General features: G+C 40.3%; 1 protein-coding gene across 2 annotated transcripts in view; it reads left to right on the top strand.

Annotated features, from left to right (window-relative positions):
- Positions 1–17295, top strand: part of HSDL2 (hydroxysteroid dehydrogenase like 2) — a 65158-nt gene that overhangs the window by 27276 nt on the left and 20587 nt on the right. For both annotated transcript variants that reach the window (XM_053204785.1, XM_015068654.3), the window contains 2 exons: positions 6266–6460; positions 10545–10616. In XM_053204785.1, coding sequence (XP_053060760.1) covers positions 6266–6460; positions 10545–10616 — 267 coding nt within the window. The remainder of the gene's footprint in view (positions 1–6265; positions 6461–10544; positions 10617–17295) is intronic.

The following is a 17295-nucleotide window of genomic DNA, read 5'->3' as shown; positions in this document are numbered from 1 at the left end:
AGTAGAGAGGGACCTGATCATACCTGAATTTTTTAAAGGATCTAAAGAATAGATTCTTGGGTAAAGGGAGAAACAGGGAGACCAGTTCAGAGACTACTGCAGTATACATGTTGGTAGCTGTGACTGGGGTGATGGCAGTAAAGGTGATGGAGAGTGGTCACATCCTGCTGTATTTTTTTATTTTTATTTTTTAATGTTTATTTATTTTTGAGAGAGAAACAGAGCATGAGTGGGATATGGGCAGAGAGAGGGAGACACAGAATCTGAAGCAGGTTCCAGGCTCTGACGCAGGGCTCGAATTCACAAACCGTGAGATCATGACCTGAGCTGAAGTCGGATGCTCAACCGACTGAGCCATCCAGGTGCCCCTATTTTGAAGGTGGAACCAACAGACAGGGAAAGCTGCAGATGGGGCAGGTTAGGGAGCAAGGTCAGGAATTCATCTGGGGGCATTGTGCTCATGCATCCATATGGAGATGGTCAGTAGATGGTTGGATTTGTAAGTGTGGGTGTCAGGAGAGAGGTCCAGCAATTGGAGATAGCAATTTGTGGGCTATCAAATGTAAATGCTACATAAGAAGAGAAAGGACCATTAGCCATTGCAGCATTCAGAGATTAGGAAGGAGAAGAACCATATAGGAGAGAAAGGTAGGAAGAAAACGAAAGAGTGTGATATCCTGGAAGCCAATTGAAGAAAGTGTTTTAAGGGAAGAAGGGGAGAGATTCATTATGTTAAATGCTGCTAGCAGTTGTTATAAGATGGGGACCGACCACTGGATTTAGTAGTCTGTACATCTCCTTCACATCACTTAACAACATTTGTAATTAAACTCTTGATGTTATTTTAAAAAATTTTTAAATATTTATTTATTTATTTTTGAGAGAGAGGGAGAGCACACGCAGCAGAGGTGCAGAGAGAGAGAGGGAGACACAGAATCTGAACAGGCTCCAAGCTCTGAGCTGTCAGCACAGAACCCGATGTGGGGTTTGAACTCACAAACTGCAAGATCATGACCTGAGCCAAAGTCGGACAGTTAATCAACTGAGCCACCCAGGCACCCCTAAACTCTTGATTTTATAACTTAGTTGTTTAATGTCTTTCTTGCTAGGATGAAAGTTTCTAGAAGGTAGAGACAGAATCTGCTTTGCTCATTTTACTGTAGTCATGGTAAACATTCAGTAAATATTTGATGAGTTAATGAATGTACAGTATGATTACCTTCTGCCTAGCTCCAAACAGAATACTGCATGACAGAGAATGTGGAGGTCGCCACCAGGATTGGCAAGAGAAATCAGCTCACTGCCAACATCTTTGTTTTAGGTCTGAGATGTTCATTTTAGAAGTTTTACCAGACAACTTAGAACCATTGGTATTATTTTTTTTAGCCTAGACTTGATGGCACAGTAAGGTGAATTTACAGTCATGTACCTTGTGATATGTGGCATGATGGGATTGTGTACAGGATACTTTTGAAAGAGAGCAGGAGGGCCATGTAGCTCACGTTTAAAGGTCAGGAAAAGAGGTGTTCTAATAGAAGTAATTGATCGGAATAGGACCTCAGGGGGATGTTGGAATTAGCGAGAAGGAACATTGGGCAAGGCATTCCTAGCAGAGGGAACAACCAAGGCCATGGTATGGGAAAATACTGTGTGTTTGGTGGAACTGTCAAGGAATTTGATAATGGTGTATATGTGATAGGCTCTGAGCTTTTTATTTCCCACTGGACTTGGGCAGTTGTCTTGATTGTTGGGTAGGTGTGAGGTGGTGGGGGGAGGAACTTGAGCTAAGCCCCAGGTCTTGATTGCCAAATTTAGGGGCTTGAATTCTAACTTGTATTCAATAGAGAGCCACTTTAGAATTTGAGAAGCAGGAGAGCAGAGGGAAAATAGGAGCAGTAGAGTGATGTGGTTGCTGATGAGGTTTAAGAAGTTTAATTTGGCATCTGAATGTAGGATGGCTTGTATGATTATGGAGAGAGGAGGCTGGAAAGCTAGCTAGGATGTTGCATTATTCATAACTGAGGCAATAAAAATGGATTCGAGAGGGTGTCCAGGCTCCTGGCTGTTTGTGAGGCCTCTATTTCAAAAACATGGTTTCTCTTCCTAGACTGTGTAGAGCGGCTCTCTATGCTTGCTGGAACCAGAAGTAATCTCCCAGCATTATTCCCTTCAAGGAAAAGGAGATTTATGACACTTAATGGAAGAGATACAGTGTAACATACATTGTCTACAATCTAAACTGTGTCCTGGTCCACTCTTTGTCCTCTCTGGCTCAGTGTTTCTTCTCTGAACCGGCTACAATCCCCCTTCTGGGTTTAGAACTTTTCACCCCACTGAATTCAACACATCCAGAGAAGGGATCAGAGAATAGCCCTGAGTGGTTGAACAACATGAGGATCTCAAGCCCCAACTAGGTCACCTTCAGAAGTTTGTCTTTTTACAAGACTTAGTTCATAGTTTCTGTTGAAGTGGAGGGTGGGGAAGGCAGGAGGGAGAAGAGCTGCCATTCAAAATGCCTGCTGCCTCTGACCTCTTGGCTGGTCAGAACAAGTGTGGTGGAAGAGGGAGGTCCACTTCGGGAAGGATTGCATGTGGGCTGGGGTGAGGAGTCTGGGCATCCAGCCACCGATCTTGGTACTGGCAGCCGAGTGGAAGATAACAGATGTATCACAGAGCAGCTGCAGGCCTCTGCCACCCGGACCACGCTACATACAGGCGTGGTAACTCCGCTAACCACGGAGGTCAGGGTAATAAAGTGGCAGCTGGCCTCTCTGGTCCTAGAAACTGAAACTAGTTTCCTTGTTTTTTAAGGGGCTTGCTTACCAACTTGTTTAAATAGCAGTTTATATATATTTCATTGATTCTGAGATGCCCGTGTTTTCATGTTTTTACATCTTTGATATCAGGCTGCTCTTACTATTAATGATGTACAATAGGTTATTGGCAGGTGGTTTGTTTCTTAGCGGAACACTTTATAATCAGTGGTATCTTTGGTTCAGTGAGTACCCAAAGAATATGTGTGTGTGTGTGGTGGCTAGCAGGTGTTTCAGAGGTGAGACAAACTTTCTTTCCAGAGAAGGAGTCAAAGGCAATGCTGATATTTTAAGTCTGATATGTACTCTATATGTTTATGTGAAAGGAAATCTTTGGTTGATACGAAGACTTGTTACTGTGTGTTTTAAATGGAGTATCAATTGGAAGCTATTAGATATTTTTTTAATTATTCCTTAATAATACTTAAGTTTTAGGCTCACCTTTAGGATTCTTGTAATCCAAGGCATATCAGCTTTCGTTAAAACTTGTGCTTTTTTTCTTTCCCAGGAATCATCAGTGAATTTCATTTGTTGTATCCTATTGTTAACCTATTTCTATTGTTGTCAGTTTTATGACCTATTAGGTTAGCCTACGACATTGCAAAACCTTTGCTGAGAATAACTCTGGCTTATTTCCTGATTGTGAGTGTATGTGCCTTTGTATCTTCCTTAGAAAGATTACTGAAGTAAAGATAGGTTGCTTGGAGAAATCATTCATTGTTCTTATGTGGTGTGTGTGTCTATACATATGAACACACACAACACACGTATACATCCATGACATACTCTTAATTAAAGCTTTTAAGAATTCTTTTTTTTAAATTTTTTTTTCAACGTTTTATTTATTTTTGGGACAGAGAGAGACAGAGCATGAACGGGGGAGGAGCAGAGAGAGAGGGAGACATAGAATCGGAAACAGGCTCCAGGCTCTAAAGCTTTTAAGAATTCTTATACCATTCATATAGTCTACATTGAGACTAGAGTATATACATATGCATATAGACTTAAGGTGCACCGTATTGAAAAAAATTATTTATTTTTACATTATCTCTGCACCCAACATGAGGCTTGAACTCATGACCTAAAGATCAAAAGTCGTGTGGTTTCCAGATAAAGCCAGCCAGACACCCCTATATTGAAATACTTTTATTTTTATTTTTTTATTAAAAAAATTTTTTTTAATGTTTTTTATTTATTTTTGAGACAGAGAGAGACAGAGCATGAACAGGGGAGGGGCACAGAGAGAGGGAGACACAGAATCCGAAGTAGGCTCCAGGCTCTGAGCTGTCAGCACAGAGCCCGACGCAGGGCTCAAACTCACGAACCGTGAGATCATGACCTGAGCCGAAGTCGAACGCTTAACCGACTGAGCCACCCAGGCGCCCTGAAATATTTTTAGAAAAATTCTACAGTTTGGGGCACATGGGTGGCTCAGTTGGTTGAGCATCTGACTCTTGATTTTTAGCTCAGGTCATGATCCCAGGGTCGTGGGATTGAGCCTCACATCGGGCTCTGCACTGAGCATGGAGCGTGCTTAGGATTCTTTCTCTCTCTCTCTCTCTCTCCCCCCCTCCCTCTGTCCCTCTACCCTGCTTGCACACACTCTCTCTCTAAAAAAATAAAATTCTGTGGTTTATTGGAGTGAGAATGGTGTAAACCAACTCTAAGCATGTTGGTTTACAAAGTATGACCCTTTAGTCTCTTGATGGTTAAGATCCTGGCTCTGAAATCAAGCTGTCAGATGTTTGAACTCTAGCTCCTGTAATCTTTTAACTCCTCTGTGCATGAGTGCTCTCATCTGTAAAATGGGAATAACAATACTGACCTCACAGAATTCATTCAGATAATGTATGTGAAGTCTATAGCAGCATGCCCAGCATAGGCCACATTTAATAAATATTAGCTGTTATTTTCTATTAATGAAGTGTCACACCAAGAGCAAGACCAGAGCTCTTGAGCTATTGGTTAAGTAAAAATTTCTTCCTAGTAAGAAACCATACTGACAAGATAGGAACAGGATGTATTTCCTAACTCTGTGCTTTTGGAAATTCCCCAAGTTGATTGTGTTGTCTTAGTAGTAAAGGTGTATGCTAAAAGGTAATCACCATGAAGGTAGGAACTTTTGTCTATTTTATCAACCCATTTGTCCCCAATCCCTACAATAATGCCTGACTTATTGCTCGATAACTATATGTTGAATGAATGTAAAGGGGTCAGTGGCTATTAAAAGCTACAAAGTTTTTATCTTATGGACTGACTTATGTAAGTTCTTCCAGTGTGTATTGATTTAAAATAATGGTTCGGCAATGGTATGGAGAGAACCTTATCTGAATTACTAGAAACCCTGAAACCTAAAGTACATTTAAACAAATTGACTTTCATTGCTTTAAATATAAGCTAAGATAATGTAAGTAAATTGAGATAAGTTACTGTTCACAATTTTGACAATGTATAATTAATAGTGTACTATTAATGGTAGAGTTTCAAGTTACTTCGTAAACACAGAATTTAAAAATTATATGCAGTTAAAATAGTAAAAATTGTATGCGAATTTTTTAAAAATTTTTAAATGTTTATTTTTGAGAGAGAGAGAGTACACACGTGGGGGAGGTACAGAGAGAGAGGGAGACACAGAATCTGAAGCAGGCTTCAGGCTCTGAGCTGTCAGCCTGACAGCGGGGCTTGAACCCACGAACCATGAGATCATGACCTGAGCCAAAGTCTGACACTTAACCTGTTGAGCCACCCAGGTGCCTCTGTATGCAAATATTAATAGTAATTATTTCTGGCTAGGGGAATTATAGATAATTTTTAAGTTCTTCCTTTTGCTTCTCTATTTTCTAGTATTTCCTGTATTAAAGGAAGTATCTGAACTTAAAAGGGACCACCAAAAATCCAACTAGTATTTATTGAGTGCTAATAATGCATTTGTCATTGTTTTAGCCACGAGGAATACCCTGATGAATGAGAGAAACAAAATATCTGTATTTTAATAGAGGGGCGAGATAATAAACTTAGGAAAGGAGCTTCTTATTGTAGAGTCACGAAACAGGCCCAGAGATGTTAAAGTGACTTGCCAAAAATCCTGACATAGTTGGCCTAAAAATCCCACTCACCTGACTTACTGCTCAGTGCTTTTTCTGTTATACCCTCCTGGCTTTCTCAGCTTTCAGGAATCCTGTGCAAATTCTTGAGCATTCTAAATCAGAAGTCCAATTGAATTTTGCTGAGTCTCAGGAACCCATTCTATTGTATGAGGCAGCATTGTGAAGAGTAAGGAACATGTGTTTTCCACCTGGTTATGTCAGTAGAACATTCGGCAAATCCGTTAAGCTCTCTGGACCTTATTTTCATCGTCTGAGAAGTAAAGAGATCAGCTGTCTGGTTTGTTACTTCCAGAGCCCCATTATTTGATCTGGAGTTCTCTGTGTGTGTATTTGCTCTCTCCACAGCCATCCACACCGCTGCTATGGACATGCTGGGAGGATCCGGCATTGAAAGCCAGTGTAGAAAAGTTGATATTATTGCAGATGCTGCCTATTCCATTTTTAAAAAGCCAAAAAGTTTTACAGGAAACTTTATTATTGATGAAAACATCTTAAGAGAAGAAGGAGTAAAAAATTTTGACGTCTATGCAATTAAACCAGGTAATGCTTACAGTTTTTTTTTTAACATTTATTTATTTTTGAGACAGAGAGAGACAGAGTATGAACGGGGGAGGGTCAGAGAGAGGGAGACACAGAATCCGAAACAGGCTCCAGGCTCCGAGCTGTCAGCACAGAGCCCGACGCGGGGCTCGAACCCACGGAGCGTGAGATCATGACCCGAGGTGAAGTCGGCCACCCAACCGACTGAGCCACCCAGGCGCCCCAGTGCTTACAGTTTTTAAAAGTAGTGATGTCTATTTCTGCATTTCCTGCAAGGAGCACACCTCTGTTTTGTGTGCACGTTTGTGTCATTATAAAATTAATATGTTCTTTTAAAAGTCGTCCTCCTGATGAAGGGTAGGACTTAAAAGAGAGAGGAAAAATAGAAGTGAGTTGAGGGCTTTTTAAATGATATGCAGATATGGAAGGCATATCAGCTATTACCATTTCCAAATCTTGAAAGAAACCAAAAATGAAAATTGGTTTTTAAAGTTGGCCTTAAAATCAGAGGAAAGACTTTGTTCAAGGACGTGGAAACAGATGATACAGGAGTGAGTTTTTTACAAAACCCTGGGTGGCTCAGTCAGTTAAGTGTCGGACTTGATTTTGGCTCAGGTCATGGTCTCACGGTTAGTGGGATTGAGCCCCGTGTCAGGCTCTGCGCTGACCACGTGGAGCCTGCTTGGGATTCTGTCTCTCCCTCTCTCTGCCCTTCCCCTGTTCTCTCTCTCAAATACTTAAAAAAATATATGGACTCTTTCCAAATATTTGTCTCTCTCCCTCTCTCTCTAAATTAAAAAAGAGACAGAGGGAGAGAGAGGAAGACAGAATCCCAAGCAGGCTTTGCACTGCCAGCACGGACAAGGGCCTGAAACCCATAAACCGTGAGATCATGACTTGAGCTGAAGTCAGACACTTAATCAGCTGAGCTCCTCAGACTCCCCCAAATGTTTGTCTCTTAAGTGCAGTCTCTTAGAGTAACTCGCTGATAGATGGTGAAGATGAGTAAACACAATCTGTCCTTGGTACAAGGGTATGATTTGAGAAGTTCTCAAGGCCCCCTTTTTCAAAGATCATTCTTTCCAAAATTGAAGATGCTGGTGGTGAAAATGAATTCTGACTGTATGTATAAAATATTATATATATGTTTTGATGTTTTATTTACTTTTGGGAGTGAGAGTACAAGTTGGGGAGGGACAGAGAGAGGGGAACAGAAGATCTGAAGCAGTCTGTGCACTGAGAGCTGCAACCCCAATGTGGGGCTCAAACTCACAATCTCTGAGATCATAACGTGAGCTGATATTGAATGTTCAACCAACTGAGCCACCCAGGTACCCCTAAAACATAATATATGTTAAATAATAGACAGTATAGGGGTGACTAGGTAGCTCAGTCAGTTAAGCAGCTGACTTCGGCTCAGGTCATGGTCTCATGGTTTGTGAGTTCAAGCCCCGTGTTGGGCTCTGTGCTGCCAGCTCGGAGCCTGGAGCCTGCTTCAGATTCTTGTCTCCTCTCTCTGCCCCTCCCCCGCTTGTGCTCTGTCTCTCAAAACTGAATAAACGTTAAAAAAATTTAAATAATAGACCACATAGCCATAAGCGAGGGGTCTATTTACTTGTGCTAAAGTGTATTTTAAATAGGGGCACCTGGGTGGCTCAGTCTGTTAAGTGTCTGACTTCGGCTCAGGTCACCATCTCACGACTCGTGAGTTCGAGCCCCGCGTCAGGCTCTGTGCTAACAGCTGAGAGCCTGGAGTCTGCTTTGGATTTTGTGTCCCTTTCTCGCCATGCCTCTCCCTCGCTCACGCTCTGTCTCTCTCTCTCTCTCAAGAATAAATAAAGCATTAAAAGATAAAAATAAAGTGTATTTTAAATATTATTCAGTAGGTTGAGCTTCCACGTCATCCCTGTCTCTTTGGTTTGAACTGAATTAAATAACTCTTTACAGTTTAACAAAGCCATTTTTTAAAGTTTATTTACTTAGTTTTAATTTTTAAAAACAATTTTTTTAATGTTTATTTGTTTTTGAGAGAGACAGAGAACACAAGCGTGGGAGAGGTGGGGGTGGGGGGAGACAGAGAATCTGAGGCGGGCTCTGCACTGAAAGCAGAGAGCCCAACGTGGGGCTCAAACTCACAAACTGCAAGATCATAACCTGAGCCAAAGTCTGATGCTTAACCAACTGAGCCACCCAGGCACCCCTATTTATTTATTTTGAGAGAGAGAGTACCTGTGAGCAGCAGAGGGGCAGAGAGGGAGAGACTCCCCAGTGGGCTCCATGCTGTTAGCACAGAGCCCAATGTGGGGCTAAATCTCACAAGATCATGACCTGAACCAAAATCAAGACACTTAACTGACTGAGCCCCCCAAGTACCCTTACAAGGCAGTTTTATATACATTATCTATTTAATCTTCACAGCAATCCTGTGAGAGAAGCAGTATTGTTTAGGGATTAAAAGCATGGAGTTTGAGAGAAGAAACCCAGGTTCAGATTCCAGTTCAGCTGCTCACTAGCTGTGTGACTTTAGGCATATCACCCACTTTCTCTGAGCTTCACTTATTTTACCTTATTGGCAAAATTAAGGGAATAATAGCTTCCATGCAGGATTTTTGTAAGAACTAAGTGCAATAATGTGTATAATGTGTGTGTCACAGTGCCTGACATATGATACAATTGTAGTATTCAGTAGTTAATATTTACAGTAGGAAAACAGGCTTAAAGAGCTTAGTCTTTGCCTAGGAGCAGTCAGCTAATAAGTGGCAGAACCTGAACCAGATTGAGGTGTCCTGGGTCCTGGTACAATGTAATTATCACTTTAGGTTTGAAAGGCACAGTGTCATTGTGCACACAAAAAATTTTTTTAATGTACTCTTTTTTTTAATGTTTATTTAGTTTTGAGAGAGAGAGACAGAGAGCAGGGGAAGGGGCAGAGAGAGAGAAAGACACAGAATCTAAAGCAGGCTCCAGGCTCTGAGCTGTCAGCACAGAGCCTGACGTTGGGCTCAAACTCATGAACTGTGAGATCATGACCTGAGCTGAAGTCAGATGCTTAACCGACTGAGCCGCCCAGGCGCCCCACTTGATATGATTTTTAATCTTTAAAATTTTTTTTTCAACGTTTTTTATTTATTTTTGGGACAGAGAGAGACAGAGCATGAACGGGAGAGGGGCAGAGAGAGAGGGAGACACAGAATCGGAAACAGGCTCCAGGCTCTGAGCCATCAGCCCAGAGCCTGACGCGGGGCTCGAACTCACGGACCACGAGATCGTGACCTGGCTGAAGTCGGACGCTTAACCGACTGCGCCACCCAGGCGCCCCTGATTTTTAATCTTAAATTTAAAATTTTGTGCACAATCGGGGCACCTGGGTGGCTCAGTCAATTAAGCTTCTGACTTCAGCTCAGGTCATGATCTCATGGTTTGTGATTTCAAGTCCCACATCGGGCTGTCTGCTGTCAGCACAGAGCCTGCTTCGGATCCTCTGTCCCCCTCTCTCTCTCTGTCCCTACCCAACTCACGCTCCCTCTCTCAAAAATAAATAAACATTAAAAAAAATCCTATCAAGTGTTGAGAGCTTAAGATGAATACATACTATGATAAGTATTAGGATATAATAAAGACCAATGCCTTCCTGACCTCCAGTTTTCTTAATCTTCTGAGAGGGAGAGACAGAGACAGAGATGGGAAACAAGTTTCTTAATAAGGAACCCCCTTTTCTCAGGGGGCTAGGTAAGAAACGAGTCCTGAGTATTTCGGAGGGATGTAGGACAGAAGGGTTGCATGGATAGATGAGAAGGGGGCAGAGCCTCCTGGGAGGGCAGCTAGGAGCTTAATGTAACAGGTGACTCTGTTTGGATCTTAGTGATGAAATTTGCCATTGGAGAGGAGGATAACTGGGTTATGGGAAAAGTATTTTAGCTTTGTGAAAGTCAAGTAGTTTAACAGTTCTCATGGGAGTCTTTTCCATTGCACAAGAATGATTATTACAATAAAAACAGATATAATGTTCATTAAACAGGTGTTAGGAGTCTTAATATATTTAAGTTGTCTTAGTAACCTGATTATTTTTGGGGTCATTTTTCAGGCCATCCTTTGTTACCAGATTTCTTCTTAGATGAACACCCAGATACAATTATCAAGAAAGTGGAATCACGTGGTAAGATGTAGACCATACTTTATATAGGAAAATAAAGATACTAACTTACATATTTCTTTCAGAATATAAAATGGGACATTGCTGCCTTCTGCTTTTGATTCATTGTAATTTAAACTAGACAGTAATATGTGGTCTTGTTAATTCAAGAAGGTTGTCTTTTCCTTCCACCAGTAAGAAGTTCTTAATATATGCTTTTCATTTGACTCAAAAAAAAAATCTTAAAACGAAAACAGACCCTTTTTTAAGATTTTTATTTCTTTTCCTTGGCACTGTGTTTAGGTATTTCATGTTGATGTGTTATTTTATTTTGAGGAAAAATGTGTCACATCAAAGTATACCTAACAGCATTCTCAGAGTTTGTGCTGTGTGACTGCTTTATTGGAGAAATTCACTTCAAATGAGATTTTGGTTTTACTTTATTTTGCTTTTATAATTCAGAAACAATAGCCTCCCTTAATTGGTCCAGAGTTTACATTTTAGTTTTTGTGTTCTGGCATTGTGTCACTAGCTTACTGAAAGATTTCAGAAGAAACACTGTTTAACAAATACCCATGAGAAGAATTTCTCTCATGGTTTATTAACAAGAATGGCTGTGCTTCTCCTGGGCCCTTACCTTATTTTATCTCACAGACAGTGTGAATCTCCTAAGTGATCACAGATTCTTTAGATGGCTGCTAGAAAATTTAAGAACAAATTTCCTCTATACCTTTATAGCAAATTTATAGAATCTTATACCGCAGTGCATTTTAGTGCCACCTTTTTTCTGGCTTAATCTTTTCTACCTTTACCTTATCTTTGTCTAAATTTTTGGAGATAGTTTTAAAAATTACTTAATAAAAATGGCAACTTTTCATTTGTAGCATGGAAAACTTGAAAACACATCTTATCAAAGTCTAAAAAGAGTCTAGGCTTAAGGCCAGGCAAGAGCAAAATCCTGATTTTTGTGCAGCACCCTAACATTGGATCTGAGCTTCTCTAAATTCCAAGTTTAAATAATAAGAACCACTTATTGATCATGTATATTCATTTTGTTTTTCAGCACATATTTATTGGGCACTACTGTGCATCAAACACTAAGCCAGGTGCTTTGTATGCATTGTCACAGTTAACACGAGCCTGCAAGACAAGTATTATTATCTTCATTTTACATCTGAGATCATGGCAGGTGGCAGAGCCAGGATTTAAATTTGTATTTCTCTGATTGCTAAGCCCGTAACTTTAACCAGTAAATTTAAATTGCTTTTCTAACTCCTGAATACTTAAAGTCCTTTAAATTAGCATATTTTCCCCCCAGTAATCCAACTTATTAATTTATAATGAGTTGCCATCTCATGGACTAGGCATACAGTTGCTATGATCAGCCCATTCTCTCCCTTGGGTCCTAATTACATAGGGAACAGAATCACGATCAGAAGGTTGTTTCATGACCGTGGAATCAGAACAAGGGAGGTTAGATGAGTAAAATGTAAGATAAATGTTTACTGGCATCAAATTTCGATAGGAATGATTTTGCCTATGGGATCAGAATGTGTCACGTGCATTGACTACAATCCATATATCATCTCCACATGAGGGATGCCCTCAGCCTTGAGGTCACAATACTCAAATTCCTTTGGCTGAAGCTTTTCTTCCCCATATGCTGCTGGAGAGAGCATTTGCTACTGTAGCTCTCTTTTTTTATTCCCTCTTCTTCCTTGTTCAGTCTACTGCAATTGTAGTCAACATTTGCTGTAGATACCTTAATATATTCATATAGTCCAGTATATCTGGCTTAGAATCTAACATCTTTTAGGTGATTGGTTAGTCCCTATCCACATCCTCTCTCAGAGGTCAGTGTGTATCCCTTATTTCCCAAGGGGAAGCAGCTCACCTTTCTATTAACGTTTGATTGTACCTTTTCTGGTTATTTGTGCTATGTATATTTGTTTTATATAGTGTATTTGTAATTATGAAGTATATTGTAGATTATGTTCATAATTTTAAGTGTTTTTTCTCATATTAAAAGCAATACTGTCATTTCTTCATTGATCTCCTTCCTCCCATTACAACACAGGGAACCCATAGTCTTTTTTGTCTGTTCAGTTTATTTTTGTTTTGTTTTTTTTTCTTTAGTTACACTTTTTATTGCTTCTGTTCCAGTTGCTCTGGATTCTCCTGAGAAACACTTATTCTTAGCCTGCTGTCCTTTTCCTTTCCCCTGTAGTTGTCACCATCTTTTATTATTTCTATCTTACTGTTCTTTCCTTCTGCATTCTGGGATACCTGCTCAAGTTTGTACTGTAAATTACTGATAAGACTTTTGATGGGGCACCTGGCTGGCTTGGTTGGTAGAGCATGTGACTCTTCATCTTGGGGTTGGAGTTCAAGCCCCACATTGGGCGTGGAGCCTACTTTAAAAAACAAAGACTTTTGGGGCACTTGAGTGGCTTAGTTCATTAAGCATCCAACTCAATATTGGCTCAGGTGATGATCTCACAGTTGTGAGATGGAGCCCCACATTGGGCTCTGTGCTGACAGTGCGGAGCCTGCTTGGGATTCTCGCTCTCACTCTCTGCCCCTCCCCTGCTTGCACGCACACTTGCGCTCTCGCTCTCTCTCAAAATAAACAAACATTAAAAAAAAAAAGACTTTTGACACTTTCATCTCTGTTCCCTTTGGCCTGTAATGTTTATTTTAATTTTATTATATGTTTCATTTCTCATGTTCCCTCTTTCCTTGTCCATTTTATTCCATTGTTTTTTTCATTCCAGCCAGTTATATATGACTTTGTGCCCTTGTTTCATATAGTTTTCATGTGGAGGAATTCTTGTGGGTTTCATAGTAAATTATTTTTAGAGGTAAATTTTTTTTTCTCTTCAGAATAATTTTCCATTACCCTTGTGGTATGTTGTTTCTCATAGGCACCAGGTTATTGTTCCCCACTGCTAATTTATCTTCATATTAGGAAATATCTCTAGAGCTAGTAGAGTCAAATGACAGGGATGTATAGATTGCTTCTGGCTTCATTCCTTGTCCTTCTGGTAGAATTGCGTTCTCAGAGCTATAGTTTCTGTTGTGGTACCTGTTAGGCACATAGCTAGTGCCTGTGTGCGAGGCTGACATGGGAATTTCTTTTACCTCCTACTGTCCCCTTCATGCCCTGCTCCCAAGGTTCTTCCCTCCCCATTTTTATCAGTATTGCTTTGGGGCGTGTACTTCCCAGGGTGCCTCACTACAAGGGCTCCCCCTACTGTCTGCTCCTCTGATATTTGGGAGCTACAAGCTTTGAAATTGGATTTGAAAGATGGAGGTGTTCTTAAAAGGCAGCATTGTAGAACAGAGGTACAGATCCTAGTCTTCTAGTTGAAACAAGCCCAGAGTCTGGTCCAGTGGTTTAAAAATATGAAAACCTGTCTTCTTTGTTTAGGTTAGTAGAGCTATTCTTTCTCTGAGATCTTTCGTGAGGCAAAGCACAGGCAGTTCCATGTTTCTTAGGCTGACTCTGTCTACCTTAGAGTTATTGAACATTTGTTCCTAGATTCTGACAGTGATTGTTTGTGAGTCTAGGTGATGTTTAGTAATTTTTTAGTAATTTTTTACATGTTTATGTAAGTATGGAGTTAGGGTATGATGGGGGCTGCTAGTCATTGTCTTTTTTTTTTTTTTTTCAAGGTTTTATTTTTAAAGTAATCTCCACACCCAGCATGGGACTTGAACTCACGACCTTGATATGAAGAGTCGCATGCTCCACCAACTGAGCCAGCTGGTCACCCCTCTTTTTTTTTTTTTTTTATTTAATTTATCTTTTTAATTTACATCCAAATTAGTTAGCACATAGCACAACAATGATCAGGAGTAGATTCCTTAATGCCCCTTACCCATTTAGCCCATCCCCCCTCCCACAACCCCTCCAGTAACCCTCTGTTTGTTCTCCATATTTAAGAGTCTCTTATGTTTTTGTCCCCCTCCCTGTTTTTATATTATTTTTGCTTTGCTTCCCTTAGGTTCATCTGTTTTGTATCTTAAAGTCCACATATGAGTGAAGTCATATGATTTTTATCTTTCTCTGACTAATTTCACTTAGCATAATACCCTCCAGTTCCATCCACGTAGTTGCAAATGGCAAGATTTCATTCTTTTTGATTGACGAGTAATACTCCATCGTATATGTATACCACATCTTCTTTATCCATTCATCCATCGATGGGCATTTGGGCTCTTTCCATACTTTGGCTTTTGTTGATAGTGCTGCTATAAACATGGGGGTGCATGTGTCCCTTCAAAACAGCATACCTGTATCCCTTGGATAAATACCTAATAGTACAATTGCTGGGTCATAAGGTAGTTCTATGTTTAATTTTTTGAGGAACCTCTATAGCGTTTTCCAGAGTGGCTGCACCAGTTTGCATTCCTACCAGCAATGCAAAAGAGATCCTCTCTGTCTGCATCTTTGCCAACATCTATTGTTCCCTGAGTTGTTGTTATTAACCATTCTTTTTTTTTTTTTTTTTAACGTTTATTTATTTTTGAGACAGAGAGAGACAGAGCATGAACGGGGGAGGGTCAGAGAGAGAGAGGGAGACACAGAATCCGAAACAGGCTCCAGGCTCTGAGCTGTCAGCACAGAGCCCGATGCGGGGCTTGAACTCACGAACCGTGAGATCATGACCTGAGCCGAAGTTGGACGCTTAACCAACTGAGCCACCCAGGCACCCCTATATTAGCCATTCTGACAGGGGTGAGGTGGTATCTCATTGTGGTTGTGATTTGTATTTCCCTTATGATGAGCAATGTAGAGCTTTTTTTCGTGTCTTGGTTGGCCATCTGGATATCTTCTTTGGAGAAGTGTCTATTCATGTCTTTCGCTCATGTCTTCACTGGATTATTTGTTTTTTGAGTGTTAAGTTTGAGAAGTTCTTTATAGATTTTGGATATCAACCCTTTATCTGATATGTCATTTGCAAATACCTTCTCCCATTCTATCGGTTGCCTTTTAGTTTTGCTGATTGTTTCCTTTGCTGTGCAGAAGCTTTTTATTTTGATGAGGTCCCAGTAGTTTGCTTTTGTTTCCCTTGCCTCTGGAGACGTGTTGAGTAAGAAGTTGCCGTGGCCAAGGTCAAAGAGGTTTTTGCCTGCTTTCTCCTCAAGGATTTTGATGGCTTCCTGTCTTACATTTATGTCTTTCATCCATTTTGAGTTTATTTTTGTGTATGGTGTAAGAAAGTGGTCCAGGTTCATGTCGCTGTCCAGTTTTCCCAGCACCACTTGCTAAAGAGACTGTCTTTATTCCATTGGATATTCTTCCCTGCTTTGTCAAAGATTAGTTGCCCATACGTTTGTGGGGCCATTTCTGGGTTCTCTATTCTGTACCATTGATCTGAGTATCTGTTTTTGCACCGCCCTCTTTTTTTTTAAGTAACCACAATGTTCTTTCTCATTAAAGCTTACATATTTGTAGTCTACTGATTGTACCTTTCAAATATATTACTGATTTGTTTTTTGTCTCCTGAAGTTTTATTCTCTTGTTCAAAGTCATCATGCCATGTCTAAATAGTCCAGATGATCAAATTATGCAATTTATCACTTGGCAAATGTCTTTTGGGGCTACACTAAAGGTTTTGCTACAGTCTGCCACCACAGGCTTCTGGGGGACTTGTCATATCTTCTTTCTTTAAAATTTTTTTTTTTTTTACATTTATTTATTTTTGAGAAACAGTGAGACAAAGCGTGAGCGGGGAGGGGCAGAGAGAGAGGAGACACAGAATCTGAAGCAGGCTCCAGGCTCTGAGCTGTCAGCACAGAGCACGACACAGGGCTTGAACCCATGAACTGTGAGGTCATGACCTGAGCTGAAGTCGTATGCTTAACCGACTGAGCCACCCAGGCACCCCTATCTTCTTTCTTGACCTAGGTGATGATGACACAGTGTATCCACTTATTGATAAGGTTTAAAAAATTGTTGAAGTATAGTTGACACAGAATATTACATTTGTTTCATAGTGATTCCACAGGTCTATACCTTATGCTGTGCATATCACAAGTGTAGCTACCATCTGTCACCATACAACATTACTACAATACCACTGACTGTATTTCCTGTGCCATACCTTTTATCCCCATGACTTACTCATTCCATAACTGAAAGCCTATACCTCTTACTCCCCTTCACCCCTTTTTACACATCCCCCAACCCCTCTGGTAACTTTTTGAGCTATATACTTATGATCATTATTCATGCATGTTATCCATGAAGAAAAAGCAAGGGCAAGGCAGTCGGAGTTGTTTGCCATGGGTGTAGGCAATAAAGAGGTGCACTCTCTAATGAATTTAAAAATAGTGAGAAACTAAAAGTTTATTTAAAAGTGTGTATCTTTGCTCCATTGGATCTTGAGGATTTCATCTTTAATATCTGTTTGGATTTTAACTTGTAAGAAGAGAAGGATTTTCTTGTTTATTTGTTTGGGTGTTTTTGTCTCTGGAATCATTGTAGTGGAGGGTAATCTATATGCAGCAAATTTGGGATACTTTTATATTGCTTCTGTTGTACTATGGAATATTTTTGTGCTGCCAATTATATTTCATTTAATAACCTTTGGTGAGTTATATGGCTGGGTGTAATTTGAGTTGGAAAGTAGATGGAGAGTTCATTTTTAGCCTAGAGCACAGATTGGCCTTGGAATTAATTTAATTAATGAATTGT

Source organism: Acinonyx jubatus, chromosome D4, assembly GCF_027475565.1.
Source record: "Acinonyx jubatus isolate Ajub_Pintada_27869175 chromosome D4, VMU_Ajub_asm_v1.0, whole genome shotgun sequence".
Classification (NCBI taxonomy): Eukaryota; Metazoa; Chordata; class Mammalia; order Carnivora; family Felidae; genus Acinonyx; species Acinonyx jubatus.
This window is presented reverse-complemented; position numbering and strand designations above follow the sequence as displayed.